Source organism: Canis lupus, chromosome 23 (genome assembly GCF_011100685.1).
Source record: "Canis lupus familiaris isolate Mischka breed German Shepherd chromosome 23, alternate assembly UU_Cfam_GSD_1.0, whole genome shotgun sequence".
NCBI lineage: Eukaryota > Metazoa > Chordata > Mammalia > Carnivora > Canidae > Canis > Canis lupus.
This window is the reverse complement of record NC_049244.1, coordinates 8,448,393-8,469,398: the sequence shown is the minus strand read 5'-3', so window position 1 is coordinate 8,469,398 and position 21,006 is coordinate 8,448,393. Positions and strand designations below refer to the sequence as shown.

The window sequence follows — 21,006 nt, the reverse complement described above, 5'->3', positions numbered from 1 at the left end:
AGTAGGTGTGAAAATGAATAGAGAAACCTCAGGAAAGTGGGCTCTGGAAGCTAGAAGGGGAGGCTAGGAGGGGGAAGCCACCCTACTCCAAGTCAATTACAGAAACACTGTGAATTACAGACCCGGACAGAAGAACTGTCAGGAGGAAAGAATCACAGACTAGAGGCCCCCAAGGATAGTACAAATCCTACAAGTTGACACCCCTGCCACTCAGCCAACGAGAAACTCATCACCCTGAACTGCTACTTTTCTCCCGCAGACTTTTCAAAACAACCTGCCCCAACTGCCTCCGCTTCTGCATAAAGCTCCTCTCCTTGGGTCGCTCGACCTGCCTCCGGTTTTGCCATAGCTCGCTTGTCCTCTGCTCTTCCCGAATAAGCCCCCCCTCCCTTTTTTTTTTTTTTTTTTTTTTTTGCTGATAAAATAACCTGATGGATTCATTTTTAGGGTTACCGCGGGTACTCTTCACTTGGGCGGAGACAAAATGAGGCCAATTAATCTGCTCACCCCAGGCGTTAACGTAGCCATTGACCCACGCGTACTGTCAGTTCGTGCCAGGTACCGGACTGTGTATACGGCGGAGGACAAACGCTCCGAGCCCTTGTGAACTAACGACCCCACGGACGTCACAGGCTTGGAAACACACAGGGGACAACCTCGGGGGCAGAAGACGAGAAAACGACGGCGGAGAGGGACGCGCAGGAGGCTGGCGAGGCCCCAAGCGGGGCGGGGAGGCCCGGCGGGAAGACCAGAGGGCCCCGGGCCCGCGGCCGCAGGTCGAGGCGGCGACTGGCGCCGGGGGTAGGACTCCAGCCCGAGACCGGGCCGGAGGAGGAGGAGGAGGAGGAGGCGCAGGCCCTCGGACTTACCGTCGGGCTCCCTCACTGCCGGCGCCGCCTCGGCGCTCTGCCTCTCGAGCCACTGCACGGCCGCGAACCCGCCTCCCGCGGCGCCCACCGCAGCTCCGGCCACGAAGACGCCCAGAGAGCGCCCGGAGCCTCCGAGGCGGGAAGCAAAACTTTTGGCAGCCATGCCCGGAGCACCTGCCTTCTGCGGCCGCGCGTGCGCACAGCAGCTCTGGCGCCTGCTAGCCAATCGCGACCGCGGGACCGAGGCACGCATGCGCACCCCGGCGTTGCCGGGTCTGGACCGGCCTGGAGACCCGGGATGCGCAGAGCGCAGGCGCACAGCCTCCCCGCTGAGGGCCTCGGGAGCCCCCTGCTGTCAAGGCTGGAGGCGCGAGTGAAGCCGCCCCCCACCCGCTCCACCCCTGGTTCGCTGGATCCGGCGACGAGTGGGAGGCGCGGCACTTGCGGGCGCAGTGGTGTGCACATGCAGTCCTGAGAAGAAAATACCTTTAGCCCCCCGTGACAGGTGAGTAAACACTGCACGTGGTTACAGGAGGGCCTCAGAGCCGCCAATCCAACTCAGGTCTGATTCCAAATCCTGTGCCACGCTGGATGTCCTCAGGACACCTGGCTTTGAGGTCACAGCCTACAAGTCCTGTTTTCCTATATGAAAATAGCTTTGCACCTCCCTAAGGAGTGTCTTGACAAGACACTACTCCAATCAGAGTGCAGGGGTTTGGACACCCACTCCACTACTTTCCTCTTTGGGTGTGTTACTTCACCTTTCAGGGGTTCTGTTTCCTCTTTTAGATAGGAATGCTAATAATATCATATATGAAAAATATACACTAAATATTATTTATACTTAAATAAGCAAAAGTAATTATGATGAAGATGATTAGACCTTAGGGCTCTTGTGAGGATTAAAGGTTACCATGTAATTTTTTTTTTTTAAGACTTTATTTATTTGAGAAAGAGCAAGCACATTCAAGCAGCCGGAGTGGCAGGCAGAGAGACACAGGCTCCCTGCTTACCAGGGAGCCAGATGCATGACTCAATCCCAGGACCCCGGAAACATGACCTGAGCTGAAGGCAGACACAACCATCTGAGCCACCCAGGCATCCACCACGTAAAGCATTTAGGGAAGAATCATGTCATTAAGTGCTCTGTAAACGTTGGCGATTTTTTATTAGTCCTATTTTATCTTGCTAGAATATAAAATCCAGACTGCTGAAGGCCTGCTGGTGGAGTAAGGGTATGTTTGGGGCACTTGTGCTCAAAATAAATGGGTTTTGTTCATTTTGCAGCACAATCTGCAGCACCCCACATGGACTTAAGCAGGAGGCCCTTTCTAACAACCAGCTAAAGAACTGTCTTGTTTTGACAGTTTCATGGGCCTACGTCCCTACCCAGGAAAACCTATTATAAAGTCATTCTGTGTAATCTCCTGCACCTCTGACCCTAATTGGTCAAGCTAGGTCAAGTAGAATCTTTCCAGGGATTGTGGATCCGGAGTCTCTTCAGGTGGCAGAGCTGTGACATATGAAACTCTGGTACCATCTGTAGCTTTGTTTCATGCTAAGTGGACAAAGGAGCAGATGCATCTGGTCTTGCACAGAGCAAGAGTGGAAGAAATGCTGAGGTGTAAGTGAAAGGCTGCAATGTGGTGACCCTGGCTGCCAAGACTCCTGAAGCCCGTAAGTGGCTTACCTTTACCCAACACTTGGCTGGCCCTTTGCCCCAGGATCCTTCCAGTGAAACCCCCTTTTTGTTTACGGTTTCTGTCATTTGCAACCAAGAGTCCCACCAAATACAATCAGACAACATGGGCATATCTGTAGGTTTCAAAGCCACCTCAGCAGCTTCTACTTGAATTTACTAAATAGATACATTCATTTAAGGGGTATTTCTCAAGGCCCTCCTAAGCGTCGTGGTTGGTTAAACACCAGAACGAGAGAGAAATGGTAGGTGACTTTTCCTCATCCAGACCCAGTGATTAAGGGAAGGAGTGGGAGGACAAGTTTAATGGTCCCTGAACCCTCTCCTACTTGCTCACTTGAGCAAGCCTGTTTTTAGAAATCAGCTTCTGTGTCCAGGTTCTTCTGGTGAAGGAATTCCCTTGCTGAAGAAGTGTGACCAGATGAACCCTCTGGTCCAACCAACCTTCCAGCATTTCTAGCTGTAAGGTCCTCTTTCAACAATGCTAGCCTTCCTCTCCTTCTCTGCACTTATTACGGCCACTCACTAATAAAAGGTGAACTATCTAAATCTGAGAGAGCAGAAATAGTCCAAAGCTGGACACCTGGTCCCTAAATAAAGGGTGCCTTCATAAAATTTCATTCTCTGAGAGTTCCAAACAGGTTAATTCTCATATTAAAGCATGAATAAAAAGCCATTGACCCTACCAGAAGGAGGATTCAAAGCTGGCGTAGCAAATATTAGTCAAAGGCAAAAAAAATCCTGTGTTACTATAGAAAGCAGCGAGGTAATTTCTGGGGTTTTCCAGTTTTCTTAGGCTGTAGAGATTCGTTATTTTGTTAACAGGGAACCATGTTTTCATCTTGTGAGGTAAGTCAGGAATTCTAAAACAGGAGACCTGGCTAGTTGATTCAGATCTCGGGTAGTGCCCCATGACTATATTTTTTATAAGTGACCTGGATACTCAGCCATGTTTAGAAATGACAGAGCCTCTATTCTGCAGTAGCCTTGAATAAGTGATTTTCTAGGCTTCTCTGCTCCACTTACAAAAATATTGCTCAGGGTTGTCCACAATGTATAGGACAGGGTAGGTGGGGAGGTACCAGAATCTTGGGAGATTTGGAAAAGATACCCCTCCCATACAGGAACTTACCCCGGGTCCCAGGACAGTCCATTTAGGAGAAACCCACAGTGTCTCCAACTAGGTCCTGAGCTTCTGAAGGGCAGAAATGAAGACCTATGCTGAGCTCCAGGACCATAGGACCATGACAGATTAGGCACTCAGCCATTAACAATTGCATGTGTACCCAACAGGAACTCACGGCCCTGTAGGTGGAGAACACCACTGTATATATTTCTAATTCCCATGAAAAGAAACTTCAATCCCCTGACATGTGATTAAGAAAGACAACAGGGTAGTTTTATTATTATTATTTTATTTTCATATACAAAAAGATAAAACTTGAAATAGCTCTAGATTTTTCCTCCTATTCTGTTGGGGTGTGGCTGCTTCTTCACACAGGGGGAAAAACTACATTCACATCGGTTTATTTGAGGACCCAGTGCAGAGTTCAAGCAGCAAAACCCCAACTTAGCAGATCTAATTTCAAACTTGACACTCATTTCTAAAATTACCACAGTAAAAAGGAACAAAGATCCACTGCAAATGAATGAACTATGATACAATGTTCTTTCCAAAATGTCTTCATTTTGCAACTGTAATTACATGGATGTCTGCTTTAGGCCATTTTAGATGTGTGCGTGTATATAATATATATGTATGTGTGTGATATATATATTTATATATATATCAGCACACTCTTCAAATCCAGACAGGGTAACAGCAACAAGATTAACTCTGTGTGTGTGTGTATGTGTGTGTATATATATATATTTTTTAACATGATACTTTAGTATAACTTTTGTTAATTCAGTAGTACAAGCTATTTCTGTTCTACAAAATTTTTATTTTATAGCTACAAGGGTGAAAAGTGACCTATTACATTTACATCTCACATATCCTGGTATACAAACAGTACTTACTGAATTTGAGCCAAAAACTAAAAGTCTTTATTTTTAGCACTTGAAGAGCTTCCTCACTTCTACAGCCTTAAAGTCATATACTAGTCACATTTCCAGAGTTTGTAATTACTCATTGTTTTAAACCGCAAGAAACAGGTGAATCCAGACTTTTAATTACAATTGTTATATACAAGTTAGATAACACAGCTCAGTAAGACTTCACTATCCATCCTAAACCCGACATACATATTCTCCACTAAGTTAGACGAGTCTTAGGGTTTTCCTTCTTTTCCTTACACATAATGTACAAATTTAGAAGTAGCTCGTAAAACTGATACATAAAGATGGCAAATGAGAGGTGACATTTTCTGTTGGTTCCAAAATTCATCCTGCAAAATTTGTATTCTGCTGTGTTCTTTAACTGTGTATCTGTTACATGCAGAAGCTCTTTTCACAAGAATTGACATCAAACTCAATGTAAGTTAAATTTACAGTACTGTAAAGTTACTCAGATTCAAGGACAAATGTGGAAAAATATTAACAGGTGAAAAATTCGGCCCTTTGACGCTACCACTAAGATCATGTCAAATTCATAAGCAGATTCTTTTGTACAGTTGAAAAATGGCATTGTGTGGATTTGTGGTATGGAACTGAAATCTAGAAGTATGCTTCTATTCTGCGGTAACCCTCACCCTCAATTCTTAAGTACCACCCAATTTTCTTTGCATTTTTACAGAATTCTAGAAAAAAAATGGGGGGAAAAAGCTGCTGGCATTTTAGCAATCCCTCCACTCACAGGAGGTCTTAACACTTCCAGATGAGGTCTCCTAAGAATATCTTTGTGATCACTGGCTCTCAGACGGCCTTTGACAGTGACCTGGACACTTTCCAAATCAAAACCCCGATGTTGCCTAATCTTTCCTACTCTCATCTCTGTCACTGCTGGTAACATTTGAATGAGCGCATTTTTCCCTTAATGGAGAAATTATTTGGCTAAACATACACTTAGCTTGTGGCAGTGCTCTGAGAAAACCCCACTTGGGCTAAAGCACTTGCAGGGACTGAAGTCAACAGTCCACTGATCAGGGCAGAGACCAAACACTCTGAGGGCTGATCAGAACCCACTGGGAACATACTGACCTTGGCATCCCATGGTCAGCAGGACAGCCCAGGCAGGCATCCCACGCTCTTATGGCTGAGTTACCACTTTTTATCTTGGTCTGCCATCTATGCCCCAGAGACAAAAATTCAGATGTGGTGACTGCTGGTTAATTAAACTTTTTGAACTGGTAAAAAAGGCTCTTTAAAAATATATATATATATATATATTTATTTAAAATACATCAAAATGACAAACAGCCGTATCCCGCAAGGCCTAATTTCACAGCAACATATGCTACAGACATCTTCCCAAAATGCACAGTGGTGGATGGTGGGTTTTTTAATCCTGCCATTTAAAGGAATGTTCTACACATTTGAGTTGTAGTGACTGGAAATGTGTTACAAAGAGCTCATCTTTGGAACTGATTTGTGTGCAAGACCAGCCAATTGAATCACTTTGCCTATTCAGACTCGAGAATACTGAAAATGGCAGAATTCAGAGAGGAACCCAGGAAGCACCGTTCAGATGACACTCTAGACCTATCCCACCACAGTGCAGTGAAGAGCTTGCCAGAAGCCCCCTTTTCAGTCCTTGGGAAGAGTTTAACTTTAAAACAAATAAGTGCCCGTACTTGGCAGGGTTCCTGCATGTGTATGTTACAAGCCTGCAGTATCGAGAGGACCCAGATGGTGACACTGTTCAACATGAGGTCTGAGGTAACTGGTTCTTCAAATACCTGGAGCATGTAACTGCATCCAGAAATTACAGCTGGGAAAAAGGAAAAAGGTAGGGTTTTGGGCTAGAAAAGACAAGTAGAAAAAAGCTTACAGCAGTTGCTTTTGGGGGAAGGCAGGTGACAAAAACAAAGGCACAACAAAATTACATTCCAAGACACGTGGCTGGAAAGCAGAGAAATGTTCTTTCACAGGGAGCAGGGAAAGGAATGACAGGCTAGTTCCTCGAGTGCTACTGGACCTGCTGAAACTATATTTATCCAAAGTACAAAAGGGGTCAAGTGTAAAACTTCACTCTGAACCAAACTGAAGAAAAACCACAGCTCGTTTAAAATGACACATCAGGGATTCTCCTGACAAAACTGTCCCAACCAGTATAGTTCTGAGTGCAGCAGCCCAGGGCCGGGGGACAGGCCTTCAGCTGGGCCTCAGGACTGGCAGTGACGATACAAAGAATCAGCTTCATCGTTCACCTTCCCTGTATCGCACCATCCAAAAGGCTCACCCAAATAGCCATCTACTCTCTACCCCAAAATAAAAAGGCTAATAACATGAAGACCACCTCCCATATCGTGGTAGTCATGCTGACCTTTTTAGGAAGAGCAGGAAGGGCTATGTGACAGCTGGAAGATGCCCTCTGGTATGGGGCTCTGAACTTCCTCAGAGCACTCCTGGTTGGATGCAATAGATGAAAGCAGGGAGCTGCCCCAAGCACTCGTGTGTCCAAGAGGCCCCAACCAGAAAAGACACAATGTGCCTGGCAGCTCACCATTTAAGTTGATTGCTGTGTCCACACACCACCCTCCTATTCTGAATAATTAGTCAACTGGAAATTCTGTCCTGAAAACTGGAAAATTTGGTCCTAGATAATTCAGTTTTGTGGATTCCTCAAATCACCAAACTCTCATTATAACTGTTTATAGCCTGAATCTTAATCATCCCAACCTGCTCCAATCTACACTCCCATATGATTTCTGTTCCTCAAAACACCCTCATATGACTACATCCTGTAATAGGAATTCACAAACTCATTTCTAACTTCAGAACGCTTTGTTCAGAAGAAATCTCAGGAGGAAGCACAAATGTAAAACACACCGCAGGCTCTTCTTGCCTCTCCTCAGCCCCTTGCCACCCAATCTGCAGGGAGCTGAGCAGAAGCATCACTGTCCCTCACAGCTTCAAGTGGAGTTTTGGCCAAACAAGACCCATAAATGGCCTCCCATCTGCCAGTGTATCGTGAGAATCCATATGAACACTAGGTAAAAGCTCCACACCACTCACACTCCAGTGTACATTTATCCTGAAAGGTAAAGCTCATTAGTCTGATTACAAAATCATTCCCATTCAAACTCACTAGACTTTATAAAAATAATCTGTGGTATAAAACAATCTCCACACTGTGCAGAAGAATCTGTCAGGTGATATAACTAAATATATATGTAGAGCTATAGATTTTTTTAAAGTAAAATTTCAAGTGTCATATCTCTATTATATAACCTATTCTTTTATTTACAATGCTACCTAACAACATTCCAATGCAAACGTGATTGGGAAAAACAGAATGATCCTGTGCCCAACCAATAGCAGAAATTCCCAGGACTCAAGACAGAACTCATCCATTTGTCAAAACAAAACAAAGCAAAATACAAAACACCCATCCTCACCTGCCTAAAAAGCATTAGCTAATAATGGGTCATACTTTTCATAACTGTGAGCTCAAAAATGTAAACTTTGCAAATAAATGTAACACTTTCCCACGGATGTCCAGAGAGCCTGCGTTTGAATAATCAACTGCATACACATGTGCCCAAGCGTATACTTCTCTGGGGTCCTGTGGTTGGTGTGCAGTGGCTCTCAGAATTGTGTAGGCCCCAGACAGTTCAAAGATACTCCCAGAGAGGAAGGGCAGCACAGGGCCCATCACCACATACTGGCATTTAGAGACTATGCATTTTAATTCATGAGGAAAAACCACTTGTATTATCTCTACAAGCTGCCATAGGAGCAAATAAAGTATCACTGGTTTTGGCACTACAGGGATACGTGGAGTACCACAATCAAAACATCCTCCTTCATTCACACCTGGAAGATATGGTCACAAAAATGTAAAAGCTTGGTACAATTTAAATAGTGGTAAATTATCTAAATTCAAAATCCTGTTCAAACCAAAGTTTACAATGGCCCCCAAATGAGTATAAAATAGAAATACTCAAAATATCCCTCTAGAGAATTTGGACTTTTATTTGATGAGTTCATGGGTCTCTTGGACCCACTGTTTTTAAAATGTAGCTGAGTCAGCTGAATTAATTTCCAAGGAGGCATTTTAAACTTCAATTTCTTTTTGCTACAAAACTAAGTCATTATCTTAAAAAACTTTTCCAAGCCTTCTAAAGGTTTGGGATACATTCATAGGTGGATTGCTGGTTACAAATCATCTACCAGGAATCTTACTTAAACAACTATGCATATAATCCTGAATTCATTAAATCTAGACTGAGAAGATAAACAGTTCATCAACTGAATTACTAGGCCTGTTTCTTTACCTAAAACATTACTGTTGATCAAGATTTAAACTCGTCATTACTAGGTTGAACACTTATTAGCTACTGACTATTTTATTAGTTCAGCTTTTATAAACAGCCCCTAACCAAGGAATTCATGGCACCCAAATGAAGAGAAAAGGCCACCTTGCCCTCTTTCCTTTCTGGCTGCTCACCCTGGATGGGGGGGTAGGGGGGAGTAGGGGGTAGGGTGGATAGAGGAGTAAATTCACTGTGCTTCTTGGAAAGGTGTGGTCTAGGGAGCCCCCAAAACGTGAACCAGGCCTGGCTATCTCTCCAAAGATGAACCATTAAGAACCCAAAAGGCTACTGAGATAGCTGGGACTAACAATCAAACTGAGTTAGCTATAGGAAATTATTTGCAATTCAGATACTGATCTAGTAAGCCAAGTTCTCAGGAATAACTCTTGGCCGTTCCACTTATAGTACCAATTCTAAAAACTTACATACGTATGCTTACTATATTGCTAAAAACCACCAAATCCTTGTATTACCAGTATGTGCTGAGAACTTTACACTGCATCCTATAAAAGGCAAAATTCCACTTTTAAGAGGGCCACCCAGTCTGCCTCTCTACCCTTATGGCTCAGAGCATAGGGGCCACATAACAGGCCTGAGCCCCACACAGCACACATACACACACAAAGGCAGCCAGGCTTGCCACCAAAGAAACACCACACACACAGTTCAAGTATTCCGTGCAGGGTGTCAGGGTAGCAGGGAGCTCAAGAACATGGCAGCTGGAGAAAAAGGTGACAGAGCGGGAAAGTGCTGATCACCTGCTTTGCTTTGCTTTTTAAAGCAAGGCATGCATGACCAGCCATGACAAGAAGACTGGAGAGATTCTTAACTGGGCTCAGAATATGGGAGTAGGGGGCTCAAGCCACTTGAAGATGTTCAAAGCTAAACAAAATCTCTCTTGTCCTGCACACATGCCCAAGTCCAGACGGGAAGAATTCTGGGTCAGAAGCAGCTGGCACACATGGGGAACTCCTCCCCAGGCATCACTAATCCCTTTGGGCACTTACACCTACAGAGCCATGTTGAACAACGAAGGACAAGCAGACCATGTTGAAGAGTGACAGCTGATGACAGGCCGATGATGCTCACCATTTCCCTTCACAGCCACATCTTCCTTCCTCCTAAGGATGCTCCACCTATAGCCCTCACCCTGAGTACCTCACTCAAAGGACTCCTGGGAGGGACCAGTGGTCCCAGGAGAAAACCTGGCTGATGCCAGCCCCTAAGGACTACGTCCAAGGCCTCCTCTGGACCGTCATCAAGAGTTCTTTGCAGGACACTGTTAAACCATGGCCTCTGTTCCCCACTTACCTCCTCCTTCTCTTGATCATTCCTGTATTTCTCTGGCTCAGTGTATCTTCCCAGTGATCACGGGTATTTCCAAACAGAACACATTCTCTCCCAAAGCCCACCCCACAGCCAGGAGCCTGTGTGGATAGAACACTAGAAACGAAGGAGCAAGGATCCTTGGCCACCTCTCTCCTCTGGCTTGACCACTCTCCCAACCTAGATGCCTAGATGGGGCAGCCTCTCCCAGTAACAGGCAAAATGATGTTCAACCTCTACCAGGCTGCTACAAGAGCTGGAGGGGGAGGGGGGAAGCTAGTTTTCTGAGCTCCCCAGAGGTGGACACAACATGAAATCTTTGTGGAAAAGAGCACAGACAGAGGCCCTACAACCCAATAAACACAAACCAGTTCTCTAAATGGTTTGCTGCTCCCCAAAGAATACATGACAGCACACAGACAAAAGGGTCTGGTGCAAAAGACCCATCCCAGGCTCCCAGGGGCATACCCTGGAAAAAGATCACCCACCTTCTTCTGCCATCAGCAGCAGGCAGGGATATTGCCCAATGGGTGCATTTTATACCACAGCACAAGGGAGAGGCAGCCTGAAGCCCAAAGGACTGGCGCTCCTCAGACTCCCCTCACTGGGCCAGCCCACACAGGAACCATCTCCAGACACTTCATTCTGGTGCCAAGACCCAAAAGCTACCAGAGCAGCTGAGCACAAGGTCGGCAAAGAGGGAGCCCATCCAGATAAAAGGCCTGTAGGCCAATAGGAAGGCCAGCCCCATCTGTACTGCATCTGGACAAGCAGGTCCCACACCAATGCCACAGCTCAACCCTCCACAGCCAGGCCAAAAACTTGTTCTCACAAGAATCAAGCCAGACAAAAAAATCATCCAGAGGAAATCTAAAACCAAATGGAGAGGCAGGGGTTTAGTGTTCCACGATGGGCAGGATGAGGGATCTGATCATTCCTGTGGTGAATCAGCTACATCTGTTAGTGGTTTATTTGTTGCCGAGGTTGAAAAGCAGATGCTAGAAAAGTAGAGATGCACTGCCTGAGGTGAAAGCTAAAGAAATTAGATATGGCACTTTTCAATAAATATTTTAAAGCTTTTTAAAGAAATAAGTGGAAAAGAAAAGCAACTGCTGTAAGGCCTGTTTTGCTGTTAAAAATTATTCCGAGGGAAGAAAAATACCACAGCACAAAATAATTTAAAAAAAAAAAAAGGAAAAAAAAGACAACACAGCTTACCCAACAAAATCTTGTCCCTGTAACCACCTTGGCCAGCTCACAGCTTGACCTTTGAAACAAAAACTGAGCTCTGAGAGGGACACTACTCACCTCTCACAGTACCCTGTGCCCAGACATGCAGTAAAGGGACGCAGCCAAGGGGCAAGCCCCAGACGCACACAGTGTGCCCAGTGGGGAGCAGGCACCCTCATACTGTGATGCCAGGGTGCCGTGAGAACTCTCCACTCTCTCAAAGACTGCCCAGAGTCACAGTGTGGACTCATGGAGACACTACCGGCCTCCTCCGCCATCGCTGCTGCTTAAGGAAATTTACCTCCAGCACGTCTAAGGGCCACCATCTGGCCAAGTTACAGTGGGGTTACCTGTCATTCTGAACACTAACCAATCCAGTTGAGGGAAAGATCTAAACCTCCATGTAAGTCAAGAGGAGGCACTCCTGTCCCGTTCTCACCCAGGTCAACCTCTCCCCATCGCTCACTGCCTCACCTACCCTCAAGATGAAAGAGATCCAGTTTTTAAATAAAAGTCTCAAGAAACCCAGAGGGAAAAGCCTTCATAAACAAGAATGATGAATGCCCAGACGGCCCAGAAAGCCAATCTACAGTTGATGACAATTATTTACAAGGGGGCGTTATCAAACAAAAATGGTAGCACTCCCTAGAAGACTCAAACTTTTTTTTCTTTTTCTCTATTTCTTTTAAACTTTCTTGTCATAAAAGCCAACTTACATTAAAATATACTTACTACGAGACAACACAACTAATAAAATATATAATAAAACTTACACAAGTAGAAAATTGAGGTATTTCTGGTTTGAGGTGGTCTGTGGTCGTGAAGTTTTAATTCTTTTAACTTTTCAAAATTTAAACCTCGGAAGCCACATTGCAAAGCATGTGTGTCTATGTGGATGTATGTTTCGTTTTTTTAAAAAATTTGCATGTCTCATAAATTAAAAAAATTCAAATGTTGAAACAGCAGCATTAGGAACATTCACTGACTAGAGCAAGGTTATGGCATAATAGAGAAACGGTTTTTGAATATGCACCTCTTTGAGGGGTCTGGAGAAAGCCATGTGCACGAGCCACAGAAAGGGGCAGCAATGTCACCACACAAGGCAAAGCTTGCACTGCAGGACCCTCAGGTCTTCAGAGCAGCAGGCGTGGCAGCCCTGCCCAGGGAACCCTCTTAACCTGGCTGTGCAGGGCGCCCGTGGGCATTTCCCTGAACTGCTCTGGGAGGAAGCAGTGTGTTATAACTTCTTCCTCCACTACAGATAATTACAGCATTGTCTTATGAAGAATATGGTCACTAAGCCATGATGATTTCTACCCTTACCTAACCTTAAAATTAGGGCAGAGAAAATGTTTCGTCCAACGCCCAAGCCCAAGTCAATGGGAAAAAACTGGTCAGGGCCAACAGACGGGTCAGAGCCACACCTGCTTTCAGACTTTCTCCAAACCCCGCTCTTGCTGTTAATGCTCGGCCCCCCACACAGTCCTTCCCCACGATTCCTGGTTACCTGAGAAGTAGCATCTTAGCAAGGGATGTTGCTCCGAATATGCCCAAGTCCAGTGTAGCTCTGCTCCAAATCCCATCCCCAGCTCTGCCCTCCCCTTCCAACTCCGGTCCAAACCATCCTCCTTCTCATCCCCGTTTTTCCTCAGTCAGGACAACACCCGTTAATCCGTGAAAGACACATCTGCTGTTTCTGAAACTCACTGTCTAAAAAGGGAGAAAAACAATAAGGGGGAGTGGGGGGACAAGGGCTGGGGGGACTCCTCCTCTGAGGAAGGTGTGTTCTTATGTAACAGTCTTCAAAGGTTCCTCTAGGTAGAGTTTGCAGCATTAAGTTTCCTAAGACAGGAGATGGGTTTCTTTGTGTCACAGATTCTGAGACAACAAATAAAGAGAAAGCGGGAAAAATGAACCCCAAAGGACAGGAGGTGGCTGAGGCTCTTCAGCATGGCGCTGGTTCTGCATTCACAGCTCAGCACCTCAACGCCTGCTGACGTGTCCGCTGTTTGCGATACAGTAGAGCAATGTGCTGGTAAAAACTGATCCAATCCAAAAAATAATATTAATAATAATAATTATAATAATTATAATAATAATAAAAAGTCAAGGTAAAATAGCAGCTGCATTTTATGTGTTTGTTGGTGTTATGGGATTTCCAAAACAAAACACAACTTTTTTTTCTTTCCTCTTCAGATCCACTCGTGTCCTGGGCTTAGATGCTCGACTCCTTAGGGGGCAGGTCCACATTGGTGACGGAGGTCACCAGGGAGACAAGACAGTCCGAGGTAGTGCCGTTGACCGACCTCCTGATCAGGGCCACCCGCTCCTCCACGCAGCCTGCAGACAGACGAGCCTCGGCATCATGGTCCCAGCACTCCTCGATGGTCACGCAGAGCTGGGCCAGGCCCTGCACATCAGTGAGGATGGGAAAGGACAGCCTTATGAGTGCCCCACAGGGAAGATGAGCACAGGGGACAGGCCAACCTGAGGATGTCCCTGAGGACCAGACAGAGCCCGCTAGCCCCAACCCTGGGCAGAGACTGTGGGAATCAGTGGCCTTCCCTCGGGGAGGCCACCATCCCGAGCCCACTGGCCTCCCTCCACAGGCTTAACGGAGGGAGAGATGGAGTGGGGAAGCCTGCTCCTCCCAGGGCAGACACAGCTGCTTGCCTTGGGGCAGTGACATTTAAACAAACTCTCTCATGAATCCTAATCATGTCAGGGCTCACAGTACAGGTTCAGTTACAGTAGGGACCGGAGGAGGGCTTCCTCCCACTGTACTCCCCACAACCCCGGGGCCCCTCCTGAGAGTCCATATCACATGGTGTAACACCCTATGCTGGCACATACACAGAATGGGACCAGGAAAGACAAATGCCCTTTTCTCTGGCCTCTCAGTGCTAGGCCACACTGAGATCTCTCTGGACCTTGGGCTCCTCATCAGCGAACTGGCCCAGCCACCCCAGTATGTCTGCCCTGGGAGACTGAGAAGGTCTGAGGCAGAAGGTCCAGACTCTGGCCCAGTCTCTGTGTCCACAAGTCTGTCTTCCCCATCTGCAGCCCTCCAGCTGAACTTGGTCCCACCAGCTTGACCCCTGATGGTGTGCATGGTAGACTGCTAGCGTCCAGTGGCCTCAAGACTGTCCTGTGACTGAATGAACCCAGAGGTGACCAGGGGGAGCAGATCAACAGAGCTGAAGGCAAGTGTCCTTCCAAGATAGGGAACAGTTTATATGGCTGGGGTCTTTATACAATCTCCCCAGACTGGAGGAGCCAAGATGCCATGTGGCTTAGTCCCGGAAAAATAATGAAGGCAGAGAAGAGAGAATATTTAATCAGGGCTAATCCATACTAAACATTTATATGACAGGTATCCTGCCAAGCAATTTACAATGACCAGTTAAATTTAGTGTTACCCTGAGAAGACAAAGGCTCAAAGAAATAAAACAATCTGCTAGAAGCCACCCACCTACTAACTGGCAGATCCAGGATTCAAACATGTCAGGCCCAGACCCAATGGGTTCCCCTCCACATAGCGGCAACACGGGCCCTGATGAACTGTCACGCCCCATCAGTTCTGGGCCCAAACCCAGAGCCACCTCCCTGCCGAGACTGGAACCTCCCCAGACCCTTTCCTGGTAGAAGGGAGGCCTCTGAGCAGGGAGGAGATGAGGAGACTACCCTGCTGCCTGAGGCATCCTCTCTCTCTCTGTCCACACCCCCTTGATCGCCAGTCTTTGTCACACAGCAAGGGCCTCCCCTCTCTGCTCCCCAGCAGTCACCTGCCACCCAGGCCCCTCACCGGGTGCTTCAGCCAGTGATCCTTAATGGTAGGCCGCATCTTCTTGTGCACAACCACCTCTTGCAGCTCCTCCAGTGATGGGTGCTGGCCAATCTCTTCCTCAAACGGCAGCATGTACTCATCCACGGGTCCTGTGGGTGACAGCGAGCCCAGCAGGGTCACCACAAGGGCTCACTGTTCTTCAACCCACACCCTGGATGCTCGGGGCTCCCATCCCACTCACCATCTGCAGCCTTGCAGCGGGACACAAGCTCCCACAGCACCAGCCCCATGGCGTACATATCAATGCGCAGGAAGGCATCTCTCTGGAAGTTGATGGCTCCCTCAAGCACCTCAGGAGCCATGTACCGCCGTGTGCCCACCTATATGAGGACAGGGGAGGCATGCACAAATGTACTCACTGCTGGACACAAGAGCCACCTCCTGAGTGTACCAGAAAGGGCCAGGATGGCAGCATCAGAGGCCACGACCAGGGATGACAACCCCTTGATTCGCCATGTTCACGGGAGGTCACAAGAGGTCATGGTGTACATGTTATGCCTCAAGGATAATTTAAAAATATCACACACTTAAGACCACAGTCATCTAACCTGGAACTGCTGCCTGTTTGCTCCATCAGCACCACAAGGGGCTACCCAGATGGCATGTGTTTTACTAAGATGAAGATCAGAAACAGAGGGCCTGAAGAATACTTAAAAATATTTATAGCAATTGTCTTAGGACGGTTTCCTCAGGTTTAAGTTTCAGTTACGTTTTCTCGGGCTTGGGTTTCTTAGTATAGTTCCTTCTGTTTTACATTGTTTAACAACTCCACTAAAAGAAAAACATAGAGCCTACAAGGGCAAGCACCAACCCCAATAGGGAAGCTGTGCCTGTCTGACTGACTAGACTTTGAGGCTCCATGCCCTCCAGGCCCTGCGTGACCCATCGCGAAGACCAGTGTTATTCCTGGAGTTTTCAGACAGCTCCAAGCTCACAGTGACCTTTGCCAGCCGGCACCAAAAGGGCAGCATGCACCTCCATGCTGGCACCCCCCTGCACCCCTGGAGGCTCAGTACCTGCCCGTGAGTGTCCCCCGGAGGTTTCCCTGGCTCAAACCGAACAGCCAGACCAAAGTCAGCCAGCACGGCTGTGAGGTCACTCTTGAGCAATACATTCTTGCTTTTGAAGTCCCTGTGGAGACAAGTGGACCAAGAGGAAGGTGAACACCCTGGTCCTTGCTCCTGGCCTCCCACCCTGACCGCCAAGATCCTGGAGCCCAGGTCTCCCAGCCCCCAGAGACCCCAGACCAGGCCACCCAATCCTCTCTGGGGAGCAGGGTCTATCCCAGAGCAGATAGGCAGCTTTAGGACACCCTCCCACCACCCTTCACCCCTCTCGATGTGAGAATCTCTCACCGCACCTCTACCACTGCTGTTAAAGCCACACCTACCACAGTGGCTGGCCAGACCCCATTCCAATCCCTTCAGTATAAAAGGCCAGCCTCAAAAAAAAAAAAAAAAAGAAAAAAGGCCAGCCTCTGCATTCTTGGAGGGGGCAAAGTCAGGCATACTGACCCAGGATTAAATCTTCTGGGAAAAATGTACACTACCCAGGACATGAGTGACAAGTTTAATGAACTTGCCCAGGTCTCCGTGCAGGCCCCTGCGGGGCTGGCGCCAGGGGAGAGCAGGGTACTGGCAGGTACGTTCAGCTCTGCCTCTCATAGCAGAGGTATGTTTGGTCCTCTATCTCCCCATTGTCTGTGTCAGTCTCCCTGTGAGGATTAAGCTCAGCGAGTAGTAAGCACACATGCTTGGGGCCATCCGGCACACGTCCTGTGCACTACTGTTAGGGTGAACCATACAGAAGAGTCAACATTCAACCATTTATGACCTACAAAAACTGCAACTTCATACCGTCAACCTTAAGTGTCACTGACGATATTACCACAGGGGCCCTCGAGCTTTGAATCCTGGAGTCCACAGCCCATTCCCCTCCCTTGTAGGCAAAAAAAACACACTAAACTCAGTATGATGACAAAATACTCAACTTCCGTACACTACTATTCCTCTATGCAACGAGGCCGGGAACACACCACCTGTCTCACAGACGACAAGTGTCTAAGACCTCTCTCTCAGGTGACAAGACTGACACAGCCTGGTGTTTCTACGCCTTCAGAGCAGTGCCTCTGTTTAGTGAGGACTACAATGACCAGTTAATACAGTGGTCTCAAGGTGTAGCCCCAGAACCCCAGAGTCCCTGACACTGTTTCAGGAGAACCGCAAGATCAAAATTACTTTCATTCATGATCCATTATTTGTCTTTTTGTAAATTCACTATCTCAGGAGAAGAGTTTTCCAGAGGCTACATACGTGTGACATCATCACTCTAACACTTAACAGCAAATATCAGTAGACGTAACCTATAAGCACGGAAGTTCTTTTTAAGAATGTAAAGAGATCCTGGGGCACCTGGGTGGCTCAGCTGGTTAAGCATCTGACTCTTGATTTCCACTCTGGTCATGCTCTCAGGGTCATGAGATCAAGCCCCAAGCTGGGCACATAGAGCCTACTTAAGATTCTCTCTCTCCTTCTCCCTCTGCCCCCCACCCCACTATGCACAGATGTGCACACTCTCTCTCTAAAAAAAAGGAAAAAAGAAAAATAAAAAGAACGTAAAGAGGTCCTAACCAAAATGTTTGAGAACAGCTGAACCAACCTTCCAGCCAAAGTAATGGAGTCAGCACTTCCTCATGCGGCCACTGGAGGGCATGAGGAAACCAGCTTTCAAGGCCATACCAGGCCCAGGACACAGGTGAAGGCAGGGGATGGGCCAGCTGGGCCCACTACAAGCTGCCAAGCATCTTTATGAAGCAGGGACCCCTCCCCAGCCCACCTCAAGCCCTGCTCTCACTCTCCAGCCCTCTCTGCAGCCCCACACCAAGTGCTAACCTAGGTACCTGTGGGCAATAGACGGCTTGTGGCCCTCACCACGGCACCACGGCACGTCCTCATGAAGGTATGAGAGGCCTCTTGACATTGTCTCTGCCACATGACACAGTTCATTCCACGTGATGATGTTCCCCTTGAGGTAATCCGTGAGGGAGCCCTGTAGGAGACAGCACAGAACTTGGGCACAGGATTCTGGGCTCAGTGGACCAACAGCAGGCCCCTCTCCTGGGAGACTGGTATTGATACAGAAGGTACGTGAGGCCAGGAAGGGCTGGGGGAGGGGGCATCAGAAGGTGTTTGTCATGAAGTCTCTGTGCTCATTCATAAGAATTCATCCCATAGTTCTCGTTGTGGACACTCTGAGTCTTCCACACTCAGGAAGGGTCCCCTTATGGTGGAAGGCCACCTTGTCTGAGGAGCCCCTGTCCACAAGCATGACTCACCTTGTCATGGAAGGCCGTGATGAGCCAGAGCTCCACCTCAAGGTTGGAGCCTCGCTTCTCAGCAGCAATGAACTGCAGCAGGTTCTCATGCTTCATGCCAGGCGTGCTGAAGATCTCCCGCTCACTCTGCCACGACTGCTTGTCCTAAGGCAGGGATGCGCTCAATGCCACTGCTGCCACCCACCCTGCAGCAAAACCGCCATCCCATGCCATCCGTACCACCCCTCCTCCCGACCTGCCCAGCCTCATCTCTGTAAGGGGGGCAAGCAGACAGCCAGGACTGAGCTGGCCCTGGAACACAGGCCAACGGCGATCCCAAATATCACTTAGGACTAGCACCTGATTTACAAACAAGGCCACTGAAGTCCAGGGAGGGAAGTGAGTGGCCCAGTGTCACCCACCAAATGAGACACAGAGCCAGCTCTGGCTCTGCCAAGTGTTCTGGGCAACTGCTGGAGTAGCCTGGTTTCTCAAGGCCTCTGCAGAACCGACATCAGAAACAAACCCCTGGAAACCAAAGCCCTACCCTAGCCCTACAAGAAAATTTCAGTGGGGCCTGCCTGCCTCTCATCCCACCTGCACAGGCCCAGACTGCCCTGGGGGGAGGACAGCTCAAGCTACAACAGAGGATGACCTGGAAGGCCCTCACACACTCACCTGGAGTGGGAAGATCTTGACAGCCACAAAGTCATTCATGAGCTGTGCCTTCCAGACACAGCCAAAGCGCCCCCGAGCCTTAATCTCCAGCAGTTGCAGAGGCTTCAGGCCCACCAGAGGGGACGGAGGAGGAGGTCCAGGGTCCTGGGGGACGTGGAGGACTTAAGAGGGTCTGGTCCGGCCACCCCACCTCTGCCCCTGCCCTGTGCCAGCCCTGTCTCACCTCGTGGATGTCCACATGGCCGTAGGGAGGCTTGCGATGCCGGTACATCCAGAAGGCCAGCAGGACGATGAGGGAGAGGCCCCCGATGGGCAGCAGCGAGTAGGCCAGCACCGTGAGCAGGGTGGGGGCTGTCGGGGGTGGCTCGTACGTGACTGGGGGACACACGGAGCCCTGTGTCATACAGTCCGCCCACCCACACACCTCAGGGGCCAGACCAGAGAGCCCTGCAGCCACTGCCCACCCAACTCAGGAGCAGTGATGAGCACTCCAGGGCCAAAGAGAGCCCCAGCCTGCCCTCCCACAGCCCTCACCTTCCGGGCCCCCAGCCTCCGGCAAGTGGGTGAAGCGCTCGTTGCAAAAGTTGCCTTCACAGCAGCAGAAGTACACCTGGGGGTTCTCCTCGGTGGCCACGCACTCCTGCCTGGAGGCACACAGTTTCCCACATACCCCTCAGCTGAGGGATGAGAGCCTCTCTGGGGCCTGCCCAGCGAACCCTCCCCATTGACAGAGAAGCTCATGGGAAACCATCAGGGGACAGTGTGAGCCCACCTCCCCTGAAGTGGGACCCAAAGTTGGGCAGGGACAGCCAAGGGTCCACACAAAGAGCCCTCCTTTGGACTGGGGCAGAGTACACACAGGGGCAGGAAAGCTAGGACCCTGGCACCATCCCTACTCGACCAGGATGTCTGGAGAGGCCCTTATCTCACCCTACCCTTAAATGCCAGGCTTGCTTTCACATCCTGAGGCCCAGAGGGCACTGCAGCAAGAGGCAGGCCTCCAGCCGGACTGGGGGGTGAGGAGGAGGGGAGGGCGGGCTCTAACACACCTGTCGTAGCAGTTGAAGTCGTCCAGCCAGCAGCCCTTCTTGACCAGCTCGATGGTGCCAGAGCTGTTGCGCCAGGAGGCGTAGCAGTGCAGCCGCTTGTCTTGCTCACCCTCGCAGCGTTCCAGGCCACTCTGGTTGGTGCGCTCCAGCTCCCAGTTGGCGTTGTAGTAAATGCACTCCCGAGTCTCGGCCTCCCCGCGCCCGGAACCTGAGCCCGGGAGGTGAGAGGACTGAGCATCCCACATACCTCTGCACCTATCTTGGGGCCCCTACCACCTTGAGGGAGGCTGGCTGGTGGGTGGGTGTCCGGCAGTCAGGCTGGTGGCCACACACACAGAAAGAGGCCCCACTGATGCCTGAGGGTCCTGAGTGGGGGCAGGGACTGTTTCCTCGCAGCAGCAGAAACAGAGGAGCCGTCAAAACCCCAGGGTACAGTAGAATCACTGTGTGTGGGGGCGGGGGGGTTTGCTAAAAACACATATTCTGGGTCCAGCCCATACTGGACAATTGAAATGGAGGCAGAAACTATATTTTTAACCACTATCACCCTCCACGTCCAGCCCTCTCCATCCCACA

General features: G+C 48.8%; 2 protein-coding genes and 1 long non-coding RNA gene across 9 annotated transcripts in view; 1 reads left to right on the top strand and 2 right to left on the bottom strand.

The window, feature by feature from the left end:
• The window catches only part of EXOG (exo/endonuclease G), a 28,613-nt gene extending 27,476 nt beyond the window's left edge, over positions 1–1,137 (bottom strand). For 3 of the 5 annotated variants that reach the window (XR_005376855.1, XR_005376853.1, XR_005376854.1), the window contains exon 1: positions 870–1,004. Coding sequence is in view for 2 of the 5 variants with exons in the window: in XM_038570469.1 (XP_038426397.1) it covers positions 870–1,122 (253 nt within the window). In the remaining 3 variants the exon portion in view is untranslated. Of the gene's footprint in view, positions 1–869 lie in introns of all 5 variants that reach the window. The other 2 variants (XM_038570469.1, XM_038570470.1) reach the window with 1 other exon arrangement.
• On the top strand, positions 267–12,315 carry LOC119865347. The gene is made up of 2 exons (XR_005376856.1): positions 267–1,374; positions 10,003–12,315. It is a non-coding gene; the product is annotated as an uncharacterized LOC119865347 (long non-coding RNA).
• ACVR2B (activin A receptor type 2B) overlaps positions 3,966–21,006 on the bottom strand; it is a 41,187-nt gene continuing 24,146 nt past the window's right edge. The window contains exons 2-11 of one of the 3 annotated variants that reach the window (XM_038570468.1): positions 20,431–20,638; positions 19,916–20,025; positions 19,605–19,756; positions 19,382–19,525; positions 18,725–18,868; positions 18,282–18,438; positions 16,407–16,521; positions 15,572–15,710; positions 15,349–15,479; positions 3,966–13,953 (exon numbers count right to left, since the gene is read on the bottom strand). In XM_038570468.1, the coding sequence (XP_038426396.1) occupies positions 15,357–15,479; positions 15,572–15,710; positions 16,407–16,521; positions 18,282–18,438; positions 18,725–18,868; positions 19,382–19,525; positions 19,605–19,756; positions 19,916–20,025; positions 20,431–20,638 (1,292 nt within the window). In that variant the 3' untranslated portion in view covers positions 3,966–13,953; positions 15,349–15,356. The remainder of the gene's footprint in view (positions 13,954–15,348; positions 15,480–15,571; positions 15,711–16,406; positions 16,522–18,281; positions 18,439–18,724; positions 18,869–19,381; positions 19,526–19,604; positions 19,757–19,915; positions 20,026–20,430; positions 20,639–21,006) is intronic. The other 2 variants (XM_038570466.1, XM_038570467.1) reach the window with 2 other exon arrangements.